The following is a 17,933-nucleotide window of genomic DNA, read 5'->3' as shown; positions in this document are numbered from 1 at the left end:
ATAAATAAGTCACGGGATGTAAAGTACAGCATAGGGACTATAGTCAATAATACTGAAATAACTTTGTATGGTGACTGCAGTCATGGTGGTGAGCATTTCATAATGGATATAAATGTGGAATCACTATGTTGTACACATGACATTAATGTAATACTGTATGTTAACTATATTTCAATAATAATAAAAACCTTACTTTGAAACATTCTTTACAATATTCATTAGAACAGGGCTGATTGCTCTCTTTTTAAAAAATATAATTGATATATAAGTATCAGGTGTACAACATAAGGATTCGATATTTGTGTGTATTGTGAAATGATCACTCTCTTTTCGAAGCACTCTATTTGCCTGGCTCCTAAAACACAGCGCTTTGTTTTTGATTTTTTTGTTGTTACCAACGTCACTGACGACTCCTTCTCAGTCTGTTTGGCAGCCCTTCCTTTTCTTCCTTGCCTGCCTGACCTGAGTCCCAGGGGCTTAATCCTTGCAACTCACCTCAATCGTTTACGACACTCAATCTCTAAGTGGCCTCACACAGCCCCCTGGGTACCAGCAGCATTTATATGCCGAGACCTGCTGCCTTGTCCTCACCTGACTTTGCCTCTAAACTCCAGATCGGAATATTCTGCGCTTACTCAGCACTGCCACTTGGAAAGCTAGTAGGCATCTCAAACTCAACGTGTCCAAACTGACCTCTGGAGGTCCCTTCAGTCTGGCTCCTTCCCCAGTGTCCCTTTACCAGTATATGACAACTCTATTCACCCAGCTGCTCAGGATAAAAACCTCAGAGTCACACATGGTTCTTTCCTTTCTCTCCTAGGCCACATCAAATCCAACAGCAAATCTTTTCGGCTTCATAGAAGCCAGATCTAGTCTGTAGGGAGAAGTGCCTACATCCACCGCGGCCACGCTAGACCAAGCCACTTGGCACATAAACTATTAAAACTGCTCCCTTTGTAAACTCCCAACTTGCTCCCTAGCACTCCTACCTTTGAAAACTTCGATCACATCATGGGCAATCCTCTGCTCAAGAACCTCCAGTGACTTCCATCTAATTTAGAATAAAGTCCGGAGTCTTCCTGTGCCCTACTAGGCTTTGCCATTTCCTGTCTCCCACCTATCGGTTCTTAGGCCGCACTGGCCCCCGTGTCCTTGGCCTGCGCGCCTCTTCTTCCCGACACCTGCTGCATGTGCATCCTCTCTCCGGGCAGGCCTGACTCTCCTGTCCAAGCCATGCTTTCACTTCCCTCCATGGCCCTTCCATCCTCAGACTCTGTTACATGTTGACTTGTGCCCACAAAAAGGCACAATGAAGTCCTACACCCTGATGTGGTGTACCCCCTGGTGTGACCTTATTTAGAAATAGGATCTTGGTGGTTGTAACCAAGTTAATATGAGGTCATTAGGGTGGGCTCCAATCCAATGTACTGCTGTCCTTATAAAAAGAGACACATGGGGTGCCTGGGTGGCTCAGTCGGTTAAGCATCTGACTCTTGATTTCGGCTCAGGTCATGATCTCAGGGTCATGAGACCGAGCCCCGTGCTCAGTGGAGGGGGAGTGGGCTGCTTCAGGATTCTCGCCCTCTGCCCCTCCCCCACCCACCCGCTCTAATAAATAAATAAATCTTAAAAAAATAAAAAGGGAGACACACACAGAGGAAAATGCCACGTGAAGTCAAAGACACATAAGGAGCAGACCACCGTGTGCAACAGAGATAGCCATCTGGGTGGTTCAGCTACAAGCCCGGGAGCACGAAGGACAGACAGCCACCAGCAAAAGCCAGGAAGAGGCAGGAAGACTGAGTGCCACAGAGGCCGCACGGTCCTGTGGACACCTGGATTTCTTTTTTTTTTCTTTTTAAAATTTTTTTATTGTTATGTTAATCCCCATACATTACATCATTAGTTTTAGATATAGTGTTCCATGATTCATTGTTTGTGCATAACACCCAGTGCTCCATGCAGAACGTGCCCTCCTCAATACCCATCACCAGGCTAACCCATCCTCCCACCCCCCTCCCCTCTAGAACCCTCAGTTGGTTTTTCAGAGTCCATCGTCTCTCATGGTTCTTCTCCCCCTCCAATTTCCCCCCTTTATTCTTCCCCTCCTGCTACATTCTTCTTCTTCTTTTTTTCTCTTTTTCTTTCTTTTTTTTTTTTTTCTTGACACCTGGATTTCTGACTGCTAGGCTCTAGAACTGGCTGAGACTCAACTTCTGTTGTCCTAAGCCACCTGCTTTGTGGTACTTTGTTTCAGCAGGCCTAGGAAACCAATACATCCTGGTTATTGATTCTTCATGCCGCTTAGCCCTTCCTGATATTTTATCTTTTCTTGTCTGTCCACTCTCTGTCCTCCCCATTAGATTATGGGCACCACAGAGTCAGGGCCTTTCAACCCTGTGCAGGGAGATGCATCAATCCTCAGGACTCACTCATCTGGGTGGCACACTGCCCAGTCTCTCTGTTGTCGTCAGACTTTTCTCGTTTTGGGCTCTAAGGATCAGAGATTATTTTGTATGTCAAACATATGGGCCAAGATCCCACATGGTTGGAAACATTACGGTGAGAATTTTTACAATTCTTTTTTCGTTATAACTAATTTTTATACTCCTTTTCCAAGGAATACATTGAGACACAAAAATACTAGGGTCCTGGTTGAGGAATCATGGGCCATGTCTCCCTCCCTGCCTCCTTCAAAAATCTAGCTGCTTTGTCTGCACATCACAACAACCCTCGGCAGTCCTCCCAGAGCGAGAACCTTCCACAGGATACAAAATAAGCCCACGTGAGACTGAAGATCACATTAGCATTGACAAAGGCCTGGGGTAAATTCAACAAAACAAGTAACAAATCCATTTTTATGGATCTATTAAATTAAATATTATATATTCAAACCAAGTATTTATGTAAATATTTATGTAAATGAAATATTGGTAAGTGCTTGTGATTTTATATTTTATGCAAAAACAACACCACCATCTGAGGAAACACAGCGGCACGTATTCTACACAAATGGTGACAAGCCGGTGCGCGCGCCTGACCCTAAGGGGCTCTCCGGCTGTGTATTACCTGTCCTCCTGCCTCACTTTCCTGCCACCTGAGCTGTGTGTGCGCTTCGGGCTCCCACTCCTCACGAGAAGAAATAACACTACTTCTAAAAATGTAAACAAAGCTTTCCAGATTTAGGCAAGGCAAACTTCACGGGGATAGAGCAGATGTAGAACCAATATGTGCTTTCAGGGAAGCCTTCTACCATTAGAAGACCCTTTCTAGAAATGATCAGAAAAGCACAAGCCAAGGGGCGCCTGGGTGGCTCAGTCGTTAAGCGTCTGCCTTCAGCTCAGGTCATGATCCCAGGGTCCTGGGATCGAGCCCCGCATCGGGCTCCCTGCTCCGTGGGAAGCCTGCTTCTCCCTCTCCCACTCCCTCTGCTTGTGTTCCCCTCTGTCGCTATGTCTCTCTCTGTCAAATAAATAAATAAAAATCTTTATAAAATAAAAAAAAGAAAAGCACAAGCCAAGTCATGGGCCTTGCGTCTGCAGTGTGTGTTTTGGGATGGACAGGGTGCAGCATATTCCAACCTGCCCATCAGAGATTGGCGCTGGAAGGGCTTCTGTATGTGCCTCTCTCTTTGGCGGGTTCCTGGCCCAGCCAGCCACATGATCCTCAACAAAGAAAAAAACAAAACAAAACAAACAACAAACAAAAAACAAAGACATTCTTAATAGGTTTAGGAAAACAGTTACATAACTTAATGAAGCAGATTTACTTTTCTCATTATGGAATCAATATTTTCTTGATAACTAGTCTATGTATACTTTTAAAAACAAAACCACAGTACTAGTAACACACCTAAAATATATCAATTATTTCTTTTAAACTAGCCTTTGTGCTCAACTTTCTCTGATTGGCTCGTGAAGTTTTATTGTTTATATGAATTACATTTGACTTAAACAGATGCTAACTGATTCAGGCAGATGTTTGTAATCATCTTCATAGTCTGGACACATATTGGCTGGGAAGGATCCGGGAGGCAGTGGGTGAGCCTGCCTCCTGACCCTGGGAGGGAGGCATTGTGGGTGAACTGTATAACCAAGTGAGTGGGCTATTTGAAGTTATTTTGTCTGGCCATCTCCTGCCCTATTAAAAAAAAAAAAAAAACAGATTCTGCATTTCTGACACTTGAGCAGTCACATTCAAGGACCTGCCAGGAGCCTTTTAATAGTGCATTTTACAATGTGACCTCGTGCCAAGCAGAAGCTCCTGGTGCAGAGCATTGCCTACACTTGATTCAGCAAGTCTCTGGGGCTGGAGGGTCCTCACCTCAGGTTCAAGCCCAACAACCATCTTGGACTTTGCAAACTAGACTGTGGTTTTGGGGCGCAAATGCTTCCATTTCATGGGGAAATACAGGAACTGCTCAGGATTGAGTAGTGGATAAAATGTGAGCCAGGTTGAGGTGGCTCCAGAGTGAGATTGCGTAACAGCAAAAGCTGCTTTCAAGCAAAACTAAGCAAAAATCGTGTCTGTAGCTGAGAAATTCCACAGAAGGTTCCAGGATACCAGGATGTACCCATGCGCCAAATGTACTGTACAAATAAATAACACTGTTTGAATACTGGGACCAACAACACAAATGCTAAAGTCATATATAAACATAGATATAGATACAAGAATACACACACACACACACACACACACACACACACACACAGCCTGACTCTGGTTGTGAGTCTAAACAACAGGTTGAGCCCAGGACAGGCACACACTCAAAAAAATAAAGAGGCACAAGGGAGCCCATATGCTCTACAAAAATGCACTTTCTTCATCTTTTCCCAATCAGTTAAGAAGTGTTAACAGCTGCTGGTTTTTGATTAGGTAGATCTTGCAGGATCCAAGCCCAAGGTCGTATACGAAATAAATCAAGGACCGCAGTTAGGAGGAGGACACTTCAAATTTTGCCAAAGATCCAGCAATTGCCTTGCCTGGGTGGCACCGCCCTCAGAAGCGGAGATCGGGGAGAAGGCGCGCTCCCGCCGCCACCTCCCAGAAAGACACGTTGACACTGGGGGCTGGACCAGGCGCTGGCGGGGGATGCTCGATTTGCCCGCCAAGGGCTTTCGGGGAGCGCTGGGGCGGTCCTAGTGGGGACCCTAAGGGAAGGGGTAGTGGGTAGTGGCCAATATTCCCAGGGGAGCTCCGGGGAGGTGGAGAGGGGGTCGGAAGAGGCAGGTGCACCGGGCAGGGCCAAAGCCAAGCCTTGGAAAGTCAAAAGTTATAAAAAGAGTTGGCTGGAGGACTGTCGGCTGCGGGAGGGCCTCGGTCGGGGATCGAGGCTAAATGAAGGCACAAACTGGGTAGTCCCCGCCCAGGGTCACTCACCTTCCTCGAGCGCTTCGTGCACGAGCAGAAGACCAAGCAGCAGCCAAAGCTTCATCTTCAGGGCAAAGGGCGCGCGGGCAGAGGTGCTGGGACGGCGGCCGGAGGAGCACCCGACGGCACAGGGCAAGGGCAAGGGCGCAGGGGGGAGGCGGCGGGCGAGGGGCGTGTCGGGGCGGGCGTCTGGGACGCCACAGCTGGAGGATTCTGTTTCCTGAGGTGGAAACCAGTTTGGGGGAAAAGTTGAGTTTTTCTTTTCTTTTTTTAAAATTCTGTGTAATGTGACCTCTCCTGCCCCCTGGCGGAGCAGTGGAGAGAGGCGCTTTTTCGTGTGCACTGGGGAAGGGCTAAGGGCAAGATGTCAATTACAACAGTCATTCCTAGAATTTCTCCACCTGTGCGTGTCATCAAGTTCACGGACTTCAACGAGGCCCCGTGTAATCCTGCAGGTGCCGATGGGGTCATGTTTAACCATAATTATCCAAATGTCACCAGCACTCTCAGGCAGAGCTGGAATGCTCTGTAAAAAGTGCCCCCTAAATATTTCTGTTTATTCCCAGGTCCGCCACTTGCACTAACAAGACCATTGCCCTCAGCGGTTTTTGCTGTTGCTCTGTGTCTGGCCAGAGATGGGCTCTGCACCCAGCCCTGTTCCTGCTGGGACCGGCCGCGGAGATGTTAGAACCCTGGGGCTCCCAAATGCGGAAGCTGGCCTTCCATCAGAGGGACCCACAGCAGGCCAGCTCCTTCCTCAGTATTCCAGCAGAGGTTTTGGAGAAAGCACTCAGGCCTTTTTATTCAGAAGTCCCATTGCCTTACACGACACTCAGTTGGGTGTGCAGGAGGGACTGTGCCAGAAAAGAGTTCCAAGTAACAGCATCAGTGCCTCTGGCCCCCCAACACATACACACACATCTTTCCGGGGCACCTGGGGACTCAGTCTGTTAAGCGTCTGCCTTCAGCTCGGGTCATGATCCCGGGGTCCTGGGATCGAGCCCTGCAGCGGGCTCCCTGCTCAGCAGGAAGCCTGCTTCTCCCTCTGCCTGCCGCTCTCCCAGCTTGTGCTCTCAGTCAAATAAATAAATAAAATCTTTAAAAAACGAACAAACAAACACATCTTTCCTTCTGATTCAAAATCAGCACCTTGGGCTTCTTTTAAATGTACTATCTATATTCTCTCAGGAGGCTCCTCAATTCTAGCAAACTCTTCCCCAGCCTCTTCAGGTTAGGAAACCCAGAGAGGTTCGTTGGTGCTCCATGGACCCTTCTGTGAGCTTCTCAAAGCATGCTGAGGAGGTGATTAAAAGGAAAAGGAAATAGTTTTGCAAACCAACAGATCATTAAATGCTACATGGTCTAACATATGCTACTAGTAGTGGCAAAGTTCAGAGGGGTGAGCAATCAGTGCAGGTTGGAGGAGTGATGGGAACTCACCGGCTAGGGCTCGACTTTGGCAAACAGAGGAGGGAGTGCAGGGGGCCTTGGCCTGTGGTCAGGAGAGCGTGGACCAAGGCACAAAGCAAGGCCTGGCTGGGTAGTGCCGGCCGGCCAGGCTGGAGGGGTAGCTTCGCTGTGGGAGTAGTGTGGGGAGGAGACTGAAGCAATAGCGGGGGGAAGGGGGGTGTGCGGGAGGCGGGCTGTGGTGGGTTGGAGGATTTAGCGTTAATGTGCCCCTCTGCAGAGAGGGTCATAGGTTTCTGAGCTTGCAGACTCCTATGATCCAAGCAGCTTGCAGGTACGTTCCCCCAGGTGAGGAGCAGGGCCTGGACCTCTAGCCCACTTCATTCAAACGTTACCATTCAAGTGAGCTTGATTCAAAATAACAGGAAGGGGACGTCTCCCTCAGCACTGAAGGCATGAAGTTCAGCACAAACCAGTGCTCATCCGCCTCTTCATGCCGGAGGAAGCAAGAATTCCACCTACTGTCACCAGCTCTGGGGCCCGCTTTGCTCCTTGGGGGCGGTGGAGAGAACAGTTGCCTGGGAATACGGGAGATCAGGGCTCAGGTCCTGACACTGCCACAAGCTCTCCACTCCTCCCTCAACTCCCTCCGCCTCTCTAGATTTGGGCTCTCTCCTTGGTAGAGGCAGCGAACTAGATGATTATTTCCACATGTGTTTACAAGGTGTGTCCTATTATGACGGCGGAGACCTCATTGCTATTTTACAGAGTGGATCCTAGCGTGAAGACAAGCATTTGCACCACCATAATGGGATGTGTCTCCTTCTGGGGAGCACACACAGGAGTGCCAAATCTGCCCGGTCTGCCCCCACGGAGATCCCTTTTCATTCTGACTCCATGACGCTGACGACTTCACTCTTACCCAGTGTTGGAGCCTGGGTTCAGTCTACACCTCCTGTCCCCCACTCCCCAGTCTCCAGTCCCTGCCTGGTCTACCTGCTGACTGCATTAAAGGCCACCCCTCTTTGCTGTCATTCCTCGCTCCACAGCCTCCTAGTTGACCTCCCTGCCCCTCCTTCTTGCACCCCAACAATTCCAGCAATTACATCTATGTGCGAATGATACTCTAAAAATCTAACCCAATTGAAACTCTTCAAAAGCCCTCTGGGAAGGCTGGGACACCCAAGTTCACAGCCCTGCTGGCCTCTCCAGCTGTCTCTCTCGGTGCCACTCTCTGTCATGCCCTCCACACTAACAGCACACTGCCCTCGCCCACCCCCAGCCATCATTGTGGGTCCACTGCTCCTGTGGTTCCCTCTGCCCCAAATAGCCCCCTCCCCTGTTATACACCTGCCTGCCCTCTCGCCACACCCCAGATCCTGGCCTCCCCTGCCCTCCAAGACTTGGCTCAGATCTTGCCCCCTCCCAGCTGGGCTTGCCCTTCTCTGGTAATGAAAACTTCTATCATAGCATTTAGAACAAAAGGCAGAATTTAGCTGTGAATCTGGTTATGCTTCTTTCCCCTGCACTATTCTATGAGTTCGAAGGCAGGAATTGTGTCTTATTAAATTTTGTATTCCACCGCCAGTTTCTGGAAAGTAATAATAATTTGTTAGGAAATTACTCTGTTCCAGGCAGTGCGTAATCACCGTTTCTTGTTGATCCAGTTGAAGGTTGAGGATTGCCTGGAAGCCTCAGACTCCAGAAGAGTCCAGATTCACTCAGGAGCTCTTTCCACCAGCCCCTGCAGCTCGTTGATGAGGAAGAGCGAGCAGATGGCCCCACACAGGAAGAGAACTTGCATTAAGGAAGAGCTGCACTCAGTTGTTCCACCTGTTTTCTTTTATTTAAAGAAAATTTTTTTTCAAAATTACTCAACACACTTAAAAATACTTAAAACCTCCACAGACTTATATAGGACAGAAAATGATAAAAATAATAAAAACGCCTTTTCTTGTCCCCTACCCTTCCTGCTAGCTATGAAGTATTCCAGAGGCAAGATGCACCATAACTTCACTGTTACCCTGTTGATAACTAGTTTGGTTGTTTAAAAAACTCTTGTACAAAAAATACTGCAGGAACTATTGTGATCCAAATATCTTGATGCTCATGAATATTCTATAAGATAGATACCTAGAAGTGAAATTATTCAGCCAAAGGCCGTGGTATTTCATATTTTTGGTGAACGCTGCCAATTCTACAAAGCTGTCCCTGTTGACAGCCAATTCTGCTTTCCTTTGGAGCAGCCCCCTCTCCCCCCAGTCACGCTAGTCAATATTTACAACCTGGGGTGGGGTGGGGTGGGGTAGGGGTCTCGTGCTCTTTTTTTAAGAAAAGATTTTATTTACTTATTATTTATTTGAGAGAGAGAGCACGAGCAGGGGAGGGGGTGGGAGGGCAGAGGGAGAAGGGGAAGCAGGCTCCCCACTGAGCAGGGAGCCCAGGAGCCGGAGGGGCTCAATCCCAGGACCCTGGGATCATGACCTGAGCCGAGGGCAGAGGCTTAACCAACTGAACCACCCAGGCGCCCCTCATTATGCTCTTTTAATTCCCATTCCTTTTGTTACTATTGAGAATGAGCATTTTATCATGTTTTTTTAACAAATGGTCTTTTTTTTTTTAATTTATTTATTTGACAGGGGGACAGCGAGAGAAGGAACACAAGCAGGGGGAGTGGGAGAGGGAGAAGCAGGCTTCCCGCGGAGCAGGGAGCCCGATGCGGGGCTCGACCCAAGATCCCGGGATCATGACCTGAGCCAAAGGCAGACGCTTAACGACTGAGCCACCCAGGCGCCCTTATCATGTTTTTATTAGCCACTTGTATTTGCCTATTTTTGAAAATTGAGTTATTTTTATTATTGTCTTACAATAGTAGAATCTTAATATATTCTGGTTCGTAAGCTCTTGGGGTGTTATACATATTGCAGACATTTTCTTCTAATCCTTTTCTGGTGTTTTAGTTTTGCTAACGGTGCCTTTCTGCAAACAATTACAACCAATGTTTAGGCAATTACATTTTCAGTAACTTCTCTCATGGCTTCTGGGTTTTGTATCTCCTGAGGTAGGTCTTTTCTGCCTCCAATTATCCAACTAGTTTGGTCTTTTAGACCCAACTATAATCTTTTCTTTTTTTTTTTTTAGTATCACAAGTTAGAAATCTAATTTTATGTGTTTCCAATTGGATGGTCAATGTCACATTATTATTTGTTAAATGATTGGTCCTTTTTCCATCTTTTAAATAGGCTTTTCGTGTATTAAATTACATATGTACATGGGTCCATTCTGTTTTATTCTATTGATCTCTTTATTTATACCTATAGAAATATCAGACTGCTTTAATCAGTATTGATTTATAGCATGTTTTGCCATTTGTTTTGGCCCGCTTCATTGTTCTTCTGTTAATTACCATTGTACATTTTCTCTTCCAGATGAAGTTTGGAATCAGCTTGTCAATCTCCATAAAAACTTTATTGTGTTTTGATGATGATTGCATTGAATTCATGTTTGGGGGAAGAATGGTCATATTTACAATATTGAGACTTCCCACCCAGGAATGTTATAATATTAGCTTTCAACTTACTCAAGTCTACTTTTATGTCCCCATTATATTTTATAATTGGTTAATGCTGGTATTAGGACAACAGTTTTAGAATTCTGCATCCCCAGGTATATATTGTGTCAAATACTCTTTTGCTAAATGTTGGCTACCTAAATGTGTGTGTGTGTGTGTGTGTGTGTAACTACATAGTTAACGCTTATTTAGTTATAATCACATAGTTATATTTTTCCATGTAAGTCTTGCTTGTTAACAACAAGCAATAATAATAAGCAAGGCTTATTTCTTATTTTTGCTTGTTTATTTGTTTTGCTATTATGAATGACTTTCCCCCAGTACCTTGTCAAATTGGTTAACTGGTACATCGAAAATAATTTTGGAATTATTTTCCAAAATAATTTCTTATTATTTTCTTTCGCAGCCTCTTCTCCATCACGTACACTTTAGATAAGTTTAGGTATCTAAACTTACCTGAAGTCTGTGTTAATGGGCTGAACTGTGTTCCCTCCTCCTTCCTAAATTTAAATGTTGAAGTCCTAACCTCCAGTATTTGGAAATACAGTCTTTAAAGAGGCAATTAAAATGCAGTCATTAGTGTGCCTGGGAGGCTCAGTTGGTTAAGCGACTGGCTTTGGCTCAGGTCATGATCCTGGAGTCCTGGGTTTGAGACCCGCCTAGGGCTTCCTGCTCAGTGGGGAGCCTGCTTCCCCCTCCGCCCCTCCCCCCTCTCATGCTCACTCTCTCTCTCTCAAATAAATAAAATCTTTAAAATAAAATAAAATGCGGTCATTAGGGTGAGTCCTAAGCCAATATCACTGGTACTCTGCTAAGAGTAAACATAGACACAGGCACTGAGGGAAGACCATATGAAGATATCAGAAGACAACCTCCTACAAACCCAGGACAGAGGCTCAGAAGAAACCAACCCTGCCAATGCCTTAATCTCAGACTTCTAGCTTCCAGAGCTGTGAGGAAAATACATTTCTGTTGCTTAAGCCAGGAGTCTGCGTTACTTCATTATGACAGCCCTAGGGAACAAATACTCTACTAGGATGGGAGCAAAATTTACAAGAAATATAGGGGCTTTTCCAAGACATGTAGCTGCTTAATCACAGGCTTATTATCCTTGAATGAGACAATCTCAGGATGACTGAACTTGAAAAATAAAACTGCCAAAATTGTATTTTTTATGGGTTGTATTTCACTATAAAAACCCATTTTCTTCTTCTCTAGGGTGAGAAGGAATTTTATTACTAAAATCTCTGTTTGCCTTGGTCTTTTCCATTCTTCCTCCAACAATTGCTGGACTATTGGCCAATCAAAATAAGCATTTTCTTACAGCATTTTCCAAGTCCAATACAGCTTGAAGCCTGGTTTCCTAAGGCATGATTAATTTTTGTGTGTTTGTATCTGATCACCTTAATGGTCACCCTCTTATTAGTCCACATAGCTTTCCACTGATTTGGGGGCTTTTTAGATAAATGATCATAGTACCTGCAACACCCACTTTTTCGTTCTTGATTAGTTGCTGCCCACCTGCTCCCTCCACCTCACGGTACAGCAACCTCTAACGCTGGTCACCCACGGACCCCCAACCTCACGAAGCACAGAGAGCCTCAGGGATGGGACAAATCCGGGAGTCCCAGCCTTCCCTAACCATCAGATACTGCCTGATGGAGGCAGAGGAGAGGTTGCCAACACAGCAATGGCTTTTTAAAAACCAGTGTCGGGGAAGCAGTGTCACCCTTGGGAGGAACCAGCATTACTTGAGGGACTGTGCGTTACTGCCCGTCTCTGAAGAGCTGGTACAGCAGACCCCAGCTCTGGCTTAACAAATGACAAGCTGGGGCAAAAAGGAGGAGTGGCGGAGGGCACGAGCAAAAATCAGGAAATGGAAGAGAGAAGTGAGTGGGATCAGGGGTGGGGAGCGGGCTGCCCCTGGAGACTTAGGTCTAGAGAAGCATATTCCTTCCAGTTGTCTAAAAGCACAGATGTTACACAATGTGTGTCTCAGGGACACAGAATCAGCACTCACTTCAGGTTACCAGAGTGAGGTCAGCATTTCCATTACGATTTCCTTGTTGGTGAGTTATTTTGTATGTTGCACGTTCCTTGTAAATCTTAATTTATAATAGTTGTCTATGACTGCTCTGTCCTGAAAAATCTCCCTCCTCCTCTGCTCCCTCTATTCTTGCTTCCCCCTGCAAAGTGGTGAATAGCATCAGGAATTTGTTAGGTAAGCCAAAAAAAAAAAAAAAAAAAAAGTCCAAAATCAGGACATTTCATTTCTCGTACTGGTCTTCACTAACTATAGAAATACAACAGGGGGTGGTGGCGCCTGGGTGGCTCAGTCGTTAAGCGTCTGCCTTCGGCTCAGGTCATGATCCCGGAGTCCTGGGATCGAGCCCCACATCGGGCTCCCTGCTCTGCGGGAAGCCTGCTTCTCCCTCTCCCACTCCCCCTGCTTGTGTTCTCTCTCTCGCTGTGTATCTCCCTCTGTCAAATAAATAAACAAAATCTTAAAAAAAAAAAAAAAAAAAAAGAAATACAACAGGGACACCTGGGTGGTTCAGTCGGTTAAGCGTCTGCCTTCGGCTCAGGTCATGATCCCGGGGTCCTGGGATCAAGCCCCACATCGGGCTCCCTGCTCAGGGGGGAGCCTGCTTCTCCCTCTGCCTGCCGCTTCCCCTGCTTGTGCTCTCACTCTCTCTCACAAATAAATATATACAATCTTAAAAAAAAAAAAAAATACAACCAAGATGAATTTTTAAAAATTTTTAAAAATTTTTAAAGATTTTATTATTTGTCAGAGAAAGAGAGAGCAAGTACAAGCAGAGGAAGCTGCCGGCAGAGGGAGAAGCAGGCTCCCCGCCGAGCAGGGAGCCCCTTGCGGGACTCAATCCCAGGACCCTGGGATCATGACCTGAGCCGAAGGCAAATGCTTAACCGACTGAGCCACCCAGGCGTCCCGATGAATATTTTTTTAAATTAATGTTTCAAGATTTTAGCAGAAGCTAACCTAGTGGTTTTAAATACCGCCCTGAAAATCCAATAGAATGCCAATCATTGTTGATGCTCCCACGGCCACTCATCAAGAGACACATAGAGATCCCAGAAATTTGGTTTACTTAAAATAGGTGAAGCAAGTAAAAGTATTTTCCTAGCTCCAGGATATAGCATGTATTGCCTGTCTATTGGTAACAAGAGCCTTTAAATTTAGGCTAGGGGAAGAGAGGTGACTCTAAGCTAAAATGTAAGTGACTTAAAACCTCCATCCTCTCCTTCCTTTTTCTTTATTTAATGGTAAACTATCAACAATCCTGTGCCCATTTGTTTTCTCCTGTTTACTTGCTCTACATGCTCATTTTCTGAAAGTGTCTTCTATCAGTCATTTACAACTTGGTGCCAAGTCAATGTTTCAGTTCCAAGAACATTGGCATCTTAAGTCTGATTTCTACCAGGGCAATGAACCCCTTGGTCCTTGCTTGAAGAAATGTCAGACATCAGTGCACAGATGGAGGAAGATTTCGGAGATCTGGAGACTCAGCCACTGGGAAACATCTGTTCCCCATTAGTATAGTACTTTGGGTTAAGGGATCCAGAGCCCAGAAGCAAGCTTGCTCCCCATCAGGGAGATATGGGCCCACTTTGAGCTGTAGAGTGCTCCTGGGTAGTACAGTCGGTCTGGTTTGCCTCTTCATGTTGGCTGCTCCGGTTTTATTTATTTTTATTTTTTATTTATTTAATTATTTATTATTTTTAAAGATTTATTTATTTGAGAGAGAGAGAGAGAGCGTGTGCACACATGTGTGTGAGCAGAGGGAGGGGCAGAAGGAGAGAGAATCCCAAGCAGAGTCCCCACTGAGCGCAGAGTCCAACCAGGGCTCCATCCCACTGCCCTGAGATCATGAGCAGAGCCGAAACCAAGAGCCGGACACTTACCCTACTGAGCACCCAGGCGGCCCTGGCTGCTCCGGGTTTAGTAGAGGGCGACAAGGATTCTTTACCCAGCGTTTACTGGAAAAGTTCAAGTAAATCAGTATTGAGCTGAGTTTCTTTCTGGATAGTTTCACCCCTACTTTGACCTACTCTCAAAGACAAACTGAGATAATGATAATGCGTTATTTTTGTACGTCTTTGAGATTTTTTTTTCTGAGATATTTTATAGAGTGAAATGAATTGCCTTTTCCACACAGATGGGGACTTCTCAGTACAATCTCTTAGCAATCCATGGGCTTTGAGCCCTTCACCTGAAAAGCAAGCCTATCTGTGTGGCCTTCTTTAAAGGACACTAGGAGATGGTGTTTATCGCTGGGGTTCCTGGCTGGACCCACAGCCCAGACACAGTTCCTGGGGGATCACTGCATTCATGTGACCACGTGGTAGCAGGACAGATGTGGGGCACCAAAACCTAGTAACGATTCTCACAGCCAAAAATTACATAAATTAGGTTTTAGGCTTCTGCTTGGTAAATACTTTGCTATTTTAGCTTGGTTTCCAATGCTGGTTAACTGATACTACAGTTTTCTTAATTCAACATGGTGTTCCCTCCAACTTACTAAAATCAATGGGAATTAAGTATATACACAAAGACATTTCAAAATAACAAACTAATTCAAGAGATTTGAAATTTTATGTAACGTTGAGCCATGTCAGAAAGCTCTGACTCCTTCCTCCTGGTCAGAGATTCAAGAGGGTTGAAGTTGGTAAGATTTCTTTATTATACTGTAAAAAATGTGTCAGTTGTACATAACTGATCACCAATTACTAGAGCCTATGATTTGGTAAAGGGAACATTGAGGAAGGAGCTTCTTACAGATAAAAGCAATGAGACTGACAGTTGAAGTGGTGGGATCTCAGATGTGTGGTCCTGGGATGGCATTCTTCAGGAGCAAGTGATAGTTTTTAGGGTGTGCCATGTGGATTGAGAGTATGTGGAAACATGTCTTTTATCTTACAGGACTTGGTAGTCCCCATGTAGTCCCTAGGCTGCCAGGTGAATATTCTTGATGTTATAATCATTTCAGTTTAGATTGTACCACATTTCTGAGCTTGAAAGCTCTCCCAATTTTTTTAAAGAGAAGTGTGAAATGTATGCTTTGGGTATGTGTGATACATAGGCATATTCTATTATTACAAGTCCTATTGCAATTTTTTTAAAAAAAGTACATGGTCACAGTAGAAAGCCTGTCTTACAGTGGTAAAGCAGCAAGAGTTTTTATTTATTACAATTCTAAAAAATAATCCAACTTTGTAAGTAAAAAGGAACTCTGATTATCATTTGAAACATTTAAATTTGAAATTACCTACTAAACAGAAAATCTTTACATATAGACAAGTCCAATGTATCTGTTGGGTTTTACAGACATAGAATTTCTGTAGGGTTTTGGGCCCTATCAACAGCTTCTATTAAGTACAAGGACAACAAAATAGAGCAATAACACAATGGGGCAGCCCTAGTGGACACCAAAGATGAAGAGCCCATTAACCAGGCCTGGGCCAGAGAAACCCACCCTATAGGCAATACAAACTCTCTAACAGCTGAGCCTGGGCCCATGCACTTTCTACCACAGGGCTGTCCATGCCCATATGGGGATTGCAGTGGGCCAGATCCTATGGTACCAGTTCCAGGAAGCAGCCATCCTTTCCAACCTTTCCTAGAGGATCCTTATCATTGACTGTTGATGTGTCCCTGGGATGGATATTCAGGGCTGAAATTAAGGACCCCAAACTCCTAACTTGCATATTCACTTCATATCTCACTGTCATCCCAAGATCCCACTCAACAAGGGTAGTTATGGATGCTTACACTTTGCAGGCTGCCTGATCCTAGAACGAGCCCAGGCTCTTGGTCATGATCCCCATGGGGCACCAGTAGTCACAGAAGGTTCTTTAAGGCCAGAGATTACGGCAGTGGCTTCAGCCATGGTGAATAAAACCTCGGTATGTTACTCACAGCCAAGACGGTTGCCAGTTGGGTTGAGCCATAAGAAAATGCACTTGAGATCAGTAAGACTAAACTGTGTACATATAAGCAATAATGAATGTTACAAAAACCAACAACCACAAAAACAGAGCAGGGCTCTCAAAATCCAGAAACCAGAAATTCATTTAAAAATGTTTAAATATAATTATACAAAGAGAAAAAAAAAAATCTCAGCTAAACAACAAAGTCAAGCAACCTTATTTCCAAATCTACATGGCTAAAAAATGACCTGTGCTGAACTTTGGTACTTTTTCCCTTGATATTTTAGGACATGTGAGAGAATTTAAGTAGAAAATGTACAGAGAAGGCGCTAGCAAAAAAAAAAAAAAAAAAGTTAATCCCCCTGTCCCCAAAGTTCACACTCATCATGTGAATTTTAATACTCCATGATGTTCATTCTAAACCCAATCCTTTAAAATTCTGTGGAAATGGTAGTTTGGGTGTTAATTTACAGTTGCTTGAAGCACATCAGGAGAAAATCAGGCAGAGAACATCATGAGCTACATCACGAGGGAGAGCTGGGGTCGTGGCACAAGGTTATCATGTGCTTTGTAATCTCAGAATATGCCCTGATTTGCGAAGAAAGAGGACTGACCTGCTCCTCTGGCATTATCAGAACTGGAGAGCGGTAGTTTTCCTTATTCTCCCTGCTAAGCATTCAAATTAGTTTAGAAAGGAACTAGGTAAATATAGAGTCTGATTCAAAACAGGTTGAAAAACTACCTGAAAATAACCAGGACTTAGCAAATAATTTGGCTAATTTTTAAAATTAAAAAAAAAAAAAAAAGTTAAAAAAAATCTTTTATTCAGAAAATTAAAAGAGAGGCTTCTGTATTTTAAAGCAAAATAATTCTGCAAGAGATATTTTCTTCTAATTATGTTTGGTAGTAGTAAAGTTTTAAATATATCAATGCTAGTTTTTCTTCAATGTATATATCCTAAATGATGTTTTTGGGGTTACGAAGTTTTCTTGATGTTTATCTCTGGGGGGAAAATGTGAGTAAGCAAGAATCTGTATTTCAGTATTTATCAAAAGTTGTTAAGTTTTCTCATAAATAGGGTTAGAACTTGAATTTGTATAGCTACCTTTTTAAATGTACGGTAGGCAGGGCCTTTCTATGGTTATTCACAAATCATCCTTTCCCTTTTTTGAAGAGTATGATATAAAGGTGCTCTGATAGGAAGTTTCTCATTGAAAATATTAAGAAAGCATATTTCCTAGTGTAAGAAAGAAAAGTAATTTAAACTGTTTTTACTCAATCACAATTAAGAGAATGTGTGGTATGCATTTTTTTCATTTCTGGAGAGGAGTTTATAGAAGTATGATTGATTACTAGCTGTATCTTTACAAAAACATTTTGGTAATCCTAAGAAAGTAAAAGCAATATTTTGTTCCAAAGGTTATGAATTCAGATGTAGAAACAGGGAGGTGGTAAGAAACCTGGTAGAACTGGCTTTTACTAATAAACACAGAGCAAGACAGAGATGTTAGAAAAGGTGCCTCAGAAATAAGTAAACAGAAAACCCTAACACCTCCTACTCCTACTCCATTTCAGATTATAAAGCACCTGTTACAATGTACTCGAGTTTAGTGATTCCACATTAGATACA

General features: G+C 44.4%; 1 protein-coding gene across 1 annotated transcript in view; it reads right to left on the bottom strand.

The window, feature by feature from the left end:
• PDGFRL (platelet derived growth factor receptor like) overlaps positions 1–5,546 on the bottom strand; it is a 65,190-nt gene extending 59,644 nt beyond the window's left edge. The window contains exon 1 of the mRNA XM_032413541.1: positions 5,383–5,546. Coding sequence (XP_032269432.1) covers positions 5,383–5,437 — 55 coding nt within the window. The 5' untranslated portion in view covers positions 5,438–5,546. The remainder of the gene's footprint in view (positions 1–5,382) is intronic.
• Positions 5,547–17,933: the final 12,387 nt, after the last annotated feature.

The sequence above is a fragment of the Phoca vitulina genome, unplaced genomic scaffold, assembly GCF_004348235.1.
Source record: "Phoca vitulina isolate PV1807 unplaced genomic scaffold, GSC_HSeal_1.0 scaffold15, whole genome shotgun sequence".
Lineage (NCBI taxonomy): Eukaryota > Metazoa > Chordata > Mammalia > Carnivora > Phocidae > Phoca > Phoca vitulina.
Note: the sequence above shows the minus strand (reverse complement) of the source record. Positions and strands in the feature narration are given on the sequence as shown.